Source organism: Rhagoletis zephyria, unplaced genomic scaffold (genome assembly GCF_001687245.7).
Source record: "Rhagoletis zephyria isolate East Lansing unplaced genomic scaffold, Rhagoletis_zephyria_1.1 Rzeph_scaffold_03032, whole genome shotgun sequence".
NCBI classification, from domain to species: domain Eukaryota; kingdom Metazoa; phylum Arthropoda; class Insecta; order Diptera; family Tephritidae; genus Rhagoletis; species Rhagoletis zephyria.
Genome location: NW_016160116.1, coordinates 211 through 7293, shown reverse-complemented (window position 1 = coordinate 7293; position 7083 = coordinate 211). Strand labels below are relative to the sequence as shown.

Sequence of the window (7083 nt, the reverse complement as noted above, 5' to 3'; positions counted from 1 at the left end):
TGTTAAGTCTTGTTGCACAAGTCTTAAGATTAGTTACGCACACTCATAGGGCACACATTTAGGATGCGCATGTCCTCAGCATGTGGTAACGATTGTAAGGCCGATAAGTAGAACAATAGAAAGTAGCAATTGTGCGCACGTGCAACGGCATTGTACACATACATACATAGTGCACATGCGCACAACATGACCTAAGGGTTGTTTAGTTGGCAATTATAGACATTACAATTCAGTGCCAGGGTGTATGGGAATAGTCACGTATGCATTTCTTAAATGTTATGAAATGCGATTGGCTTAAAATGCAAGTGAAACCGTATACTATTTTTATTACTTCCTGGCACTGTCGGTTTAAGTGTTTTTCTAGATAAGTTATACATACCTACTACATGTGTAGTGCAACACACATGTTTTAGATATACTATGGTTAGGGTAAGAATTGTGTATGTGTAGGTTAAGAGTTTTTGTTATAAATAAAGGCTCTGGGACACCTGAGCGTCAGTTATCTACCAAACCCCCGCGTAAACAATACTATTATGCGGCAATCAGTATCTCCAACAGAAAAATTAGCTGCCACACTTCGATTCCTGGCGACCGGCGAAACATTAAAGAGCACAAATCATCAGACTCTATTATCAAGCTCATTTCTTTGTGCCGCTATTCCAGAAGTGTGTAGAGCGATCTGGAAACATTTTAAAGACGATTATTTAAAGGTTTGTAAATAATACTTATTTATTAGCAATAAAGAGAAAAGAAATACAATAAATCATAAATCAAATCATTGAAAGAAATCTTCATCGTCTAGAATACCATCCAGGGATTTCTGTAAAATATCCGGGGAGCGGGTAGTTCTTTCACCCGGGCTATTTGAAATAGCGTGAAGTGAGAAACTTGATGCGCTAAAGTTCTTGTTTTGCGATGAAGATATGCTAATGCTACTTGACATAGTCGTTTAAAAATTCGCTTGTGAAATTTTCATCAATATGTTGGTTTTCAAGAGATTTATCCTTCAATTTAGCTTCTCGCAAAATCGTTTGAATTTTGCAAGCAGTCTCAGCGCGCAAATCTTCATTTCTTATAGATTTAAACTCGAAAATAACCTGTTGGCCGAGCCAATCATAATCACTCCTATCGTCCAATCGCTTCTCAAGCAAGCTCTTGACGCCTTTTATTTGTTGATCCAAATTTGCAGTTGCTTTCTGAAATAATGAGAACAATTTTTATTTTATTGTTCTTATAGTTTCCGACAACAATTACGGAATGGAAAATTATTGCAGAAACCTTTGCGATGAAATGGCAATTTCCCCACTGTATAGGAGCGTTGGATGGGAAACATATTGTATTTCAGTCTTTACGGAAAGACGGCTCATATTTCTATAATTACAAGGGGACTAACAGTATTGTGTTATTGGCTTTAGTCGATGCTGATTGCCGTTTTATATATATAGATGTGGGTTGTAATGGACGCACCCATGATGCAGGCGTTTTGTTACAGAGTGACTTGAAAAAAGTTATCGATGATGCAGATAAATACTTCCCGCCAGACGAAATAATTGGGAACGGGCGAAAACTTCCCTATGTAATAGTCGGCGATGATGCATTCCCGCTTCAGAAACACATTATGAAGCCGTACTCATACAATACAAATATAAAAGAAAAACAAATATTTAATATTCGTATTTCTCGCGCTCGACATGTTGTGGAGCATGACTTCGGAATTCTGGCCAACAGGTTAAAATTCTACAGCATAAAATGAACATGTCCGTAGAGCTCATAACGAAAACGTGTTGCCTTTTACATAATATGTTGAGCTACAAGAATGGATATTTAGATTTGCCATACTCAGTCGCGTCATCTGTATCCGCTGCACCATCTGGTGAGCAACATCAAAAATCTAAAAATGCTGGTCAGTCCGTAAGGAAAGGGTTCGAAGATTACTTCAATCAAGAAGGGAAACTACATTGGCAGGACTCCAAGCTGTAGATATGTACTTGCACGTTTTCGAGAAGTTTCCACTCCTGTTTTACTATTATTATCAGTGGAGTGCGTCACCGTAGAGTTTTCGTTACTTATCGTCACCGAAGAATTTTCATCGCTATCGTCAACCTATAAATATAGGTTTGTTCGTCGAGCAAAAAATTTGTACGAATTTGTACGAATTATCACGATTTTTGCCCAAATCGCGTTCGTGCAGACCAAAAAATTATCCAACACTCAAAAATTGTGAGAGCAAAGTGACAGTTCTCTTGGAGAGAAGTTGCAAATTCTTGCTGGAAAAAATTTTGCCAGCAAGAATTTGCAAACACGAAAAACATGTGGTTGTGGCGCATGGTTGCATTTTTGTCTACAATAATTTGAATAAATTAGTTCGTTAAATTTAAAAATTTATAAACACGAGCGATTTTTTTATGAAAAAAGGAAGTAAATAATTGTTGATATAATTAATTTAGTTAATTCCAATGATTTGAACTTAAATCGGCTGAAAAAAATGGTATTCGCAATCGGAATGCAATTGCAACCAGAGTCGATTTAAGAAACCCGACAGCTAGTACGATGAAGAAATTGAAATGTATGTTAACGAAAGTCAGAACAACAAGAAATATACATGTATATCCTGTTTTTGGCCATCCGAAAGAATTTTAAAAATTCTATAAAAATTCTTTATGTTTGAAATGCAACCGTGGACGCCAGCTGGCAGCGAAACTAGCAAATTCCTGCAAATTTGCGTTCGTGCAGAAATTTGCAAGTTTCTCAACATGAGAGAGAATTTGCGAGAATTTTTTCTTACTCTCTGATATTTTGAGTGTTGGATAATTCTTGCTGGATTTTCGACGAACAAACCTTATGTATTCCTATGCGTATTAAAATAATTGCATTCAAATAAATACATAATTTACGCTAGAAATGTTTGATGTTGATTTTCTTGTCGCGCAGTGAGCCTTCAAAAATTCGAATTGATCGAAACACCAAAGTTTCGGTATAATACATCTTCTATTCCAACACCACTCCTTTTACTCATAGCCACTTCACGCAACTCCTTAATGTATTGACTTCTCAATGTATAGGGCTGCCAGACGTCCCGGTTTTCCCGGACATGTCCCGGTTTTAGACTATTTGTCCCGGTGTCCCGGTCCAAACTTAAAATGTCCCGGGTTTCGTTTAAGTGTCCCGGTTTTCGATTTGATTGCACAAATTTGAATAAAAATTACTACACTGAGAGAAAAAACGCGTTGTAATATTAAGAAGAATTTTATGAATTTACTGGGGGAAATAACGCATAGTAAACATGAATATTTTTTATTTGATTATCGTTTTAAAATTTTCGTATTTAAAAACACGCACACGTGGTGTTGAATCAAACTAAACATTTGAATGCACATTTACATGTCTGGCGGTAGCACATGTCTGGAGTGCACGAAGATGCTTGCCACAAATTGCTAATTTACAGAGCGTCAGGGTTCAAATCCCATTACAGGCAGCATGGAATTTAAATATTTTTTTTTTACTTAATTATGAAAAAGCATCCGTTAAGTGCAAAGCGCTTCATTTTAATATTGGCGTATTTGAATTGAATATTTCTATACTAAATACTTAAATTTGTATACTTAAATTTATTACGAGTTGGGTTGATACTCTTGCATATGCGAATTTTTTTTTTTAATTTAGTACGTTTTGCACAAGCAATAGTTGATGATTAATATAAGTATGCACCTAAATACGTTAAAATGACATGCACAGAGTTTTACAATTATATTAAGCAAAAGCCAGAAGTTTTGAAACAAGTTCACAGCAACGAAACAAATGACTGATATTTTAATGTTACCTTGTATTTAATGTTTTTTCTTTGATTACTTATGAGTACCGTGCCGTACAAAATTATTGGCTCGGAGACTCTTTCATCTGACACAAATTTTGAAAATGTAGCTTTTGAGCCAATTAGTAACCAGAAAATTTCGTTGGAGTTTTGCAATTATTTATTTTTTGCTGACAGTGTCTTCTACATACAAAAAAATGTCGAACATAGTTTGTATGGAAGAAACTCTCAGTAAAAACAATACCAAAAATCAACTAAATTTTTATGGGCTGCAAAACTTCATTTACAACATTTTTATAAAAAAGTCTGAATAGAAAGTTGCGAATTTGTGCAAATTTATTGCATTTTCCCGAGTTTTGCACAAAGTTTAGAAATTTTATTTTTATGTTTTCTGATGTATTTAGTATAAACTGTATTTTTATAAGGAACAAAAAAGGTACATGCATTGTGAAAAATTCTCTGTGCTTTAGTTGTGATGAATTGTTTTGTTTTGCTAGTGTACGTTGTAATGATCTCATGATCGCATGTTTTTATGTTTTTGTTTTTGTTTGTCAAAATAAAATTGTACTACATCCTTTCGTACGTAATTTTTGTCGAAACGAAAGGGAAGGGATCGAGAGGCCTCTCTCTCCCCCCTTAAGTGTCACGGTTTGGCAACAGAGATATCTGGCAGCCCTATCAATGGATGAACTTTCTTTTTTATATCTTCCACAGTAACGTTGGCATTTTTTTCTTTTATTTCATTATGGCTGCGTTTCTTTATACATTCCGGATAATCCCATTTCACAGCCGGAATAAACAGAATGCGTTTTAAATATACGTCAACATATCATCAGGAACGTTCTAACGAATAAATAAACAAAAAAGCTTATTCCAAACGTTCAGAATGAATAAAGAAATGCAGCCTATGTATTTCAAACTACGATTTAGATCTTTTTACTCGATCTAAATAATGTGGATGGTGTACATTGTACAAATTCGTGCTCTTGATATTTTATTAAAAGTAGCTCAGCCAATTCTTTTGCCTACATTTTAAAAGCGAAGCGAAGTGCACTTGAATAAAAATACGAAAATGTGAATACGATGAAAGCGAAATGTAAAAAAAACCTCGATTTCGCTCACCGTGCGTGCTTGCCTACCCCGCTGACTTCGCTACACTTCTTGCCTACAAGCTCGACACGCATGACTTTCCACCCAGGGTGAAAAGTCATCGTGTGAATTGGCTCTAAGAATGCTTTAATACTGTTCCATTAATGCATTCTTGTATGTTTGAAACATTAATACAGCTATATGCATACAGCAGTAGTACAAGTGTATCGTTAGAGTAAGCATACGCTCTGAGAAACCACGCGTGTTAAATGGAAATGAACGTTCATTTATACTGGCATGTATACACAGCAGCAAGCTCATGCCACCAACAGCAATGACGTATACATCAAATTTCTACTGGGAGCATCCAGTAAAATGGTAAATAGCGAAGCACATTGATATCAGGGACGCCAACTATCTTAAAGCTAATTCCCCGAAATTCTTGAAAAAATTCCCCTATTTTCAATGGCATTCCCCCAAAACAAATTTTACTATTTAAGGCACTTCATTCTAATTTTTATTTAAAAAAAGACAACATATGTATATAAAATCGGGAGTTTTTATTTTTGTATATCGATGGCTGAGTGGAGATCGACCTATCTCGGCAGCCGATTGAAAAACCGCCCTATCTCCGCGCATTTTCAATGTATTTCCGTTTGAGATAGGGCGTTCNCGAGCCCGAATATATTTGGGAAATCCCTCAAGGTTTCGAGGATAATCGTAACAATATCATGAGGAACGTTCTAAAGAATAAATAAACAAAAAAGCTTATTCCAAACGTTCAGAATGAATAAAGAAATGCAGCCTATGTATTTCAAACAACGATTTAGATCTTTTTACTCGATCTAAATAATGTGGATGGTGTACATTGTACAAATTTTCGTGCTCTTGATATTTTATTAAAAGTAGCTCAGCCAATTCTTTCGTCTACATTTTAAAAGCGAAGCGAAGTGCACTTGAATAAAAATACGAAAATGTGAATACGATGAATACGATTTCGCTCACCGTGCGTGCTTGCCTACCCCGCTCCTACCCCTCCACCCAGGGTGAAAAGTCATCGTGTGAATTGGCTCTAAGAATGCTTTAATACTGTTCCATTAATGCATTCTTGTATGTTTGAAACATTAATACAGCTATATGCATACAGCAGTAGTACAAGTGTATCGTTAGAGTAAGCATACGCTCTGAGAAACCACGCGTGTTAAATGGAAATGAACGTTCATTTATACTGGCATGTATACACAGCAGCAAGCTCATGCCACCAACAGCAATGACGTATACATCAAATTTCTACTGGGAGCATCCAGTAAAATGGTAAATAGCGAAGCACACTGATATCAGGGATGCCAACTATCTTAAAGCTAATTCCCCGAAATTCTTGAAAAAATTCCCCTATTTTCAATGGTATTCCCCCAAAACAAATTTTACTATTTAAGGCACTTCATTCTCATTTTTATTTAAAAAGGACAATATATGTATATAAAATCGGGAGTTTTTATTTTTGTATATCGATGGCTGAGTGGAGATCGACCTATCTTGGCAGCCGATTGAAAAACCGCCCTATCTCCGCGCATTTTCAATGTATTTCCGTTTGAGATAGGGCGTTTATCAACCAAATTCCGAGATAGGGTGTTTTTCAATAAAATTTTGAAGTAGGGCGTTCTTGAAAAGTTTTCTGAGAAAGGACGTTTTCGAACTGGCTGCTGAGATAGGCCGATATTCCACTCAGCCATCAATATGCAGTTGTTTTGTAAGTAAAATTGCCTTCGAAGTATGCCAAAAAATTTTTGTAAATTAATTTGGGAAGCAATGTTTTAAAAGCCTTGGCTTGGCGCCGAGAACGAAGCGAGAAATGCTGGTTGGTTGGTTGGTTGAAGTGGCGAGTTTAACAACTCCAATTAGCACTTATGCGTGCCGTTTTAAAACCACTACTCGCAATTTAAACCTGAAAAGAAAGCCCGAAAAGAAAGCAGCAGAAGTCGGTTATATATCTCAAACCCAGCCTGTGGAGTTCAAGAACTTAAGATAGCTCCTTCCTGTTTAGTTTGATAAGAAAAGCAGCGCGTTTTGCGCAGTAGGTGGGCCACAGACTCCTGCAGACCCTACAGGATTGTAGGTTTTTCCACCCACTGCTAGCCACATTTTTCCAGTGCTGAGAGATGCGGCTCTTGATATAGCTCAGA

The 7083-nt window shown here is 36.4% G+C and overlaps 1 protein-coding gene across 1 annotated transcript; it reads left to right on the top strand.

Moving 5' to 3' along the window:
* The first annotated feature begins 523 nt into the window (after nt 1-523).
* LOC108368253 (uncharacterized) lies at nt 524-2176 on the top strand. The gene is made up of 2 exons (XM_017623073.1): nt 524-710; nt 1238-2176. Exons 1-2 carry the CDS (start codon nt 534-536, stop codon nt 1751-1753), a joined length of 693 nt encoding a protein of 230 aa, XP_017478562.1. The 5' UTR covers nt 524-533; the 3' UTR covers nt 1754-2176.
* The last annotated feature ends 4907 nt before the right edge of the window (nt 2177-7083 follow it).

Coding starts and splice junctions, on each gene's coding strand:
- LOC108368253 (XM_017623073.1), top strand. CDS start 534: ATGCGGCAATCAGTATCTCCAACAGAAAAATTAGCTGCCACACTTCGA. Junction 711..1,237: donor TTAAAGACGATTATTTAAAG/GTTTGTAAATAA, acceptor TTGTTCTTATAG/TTTCCGACAACAATTACGGA.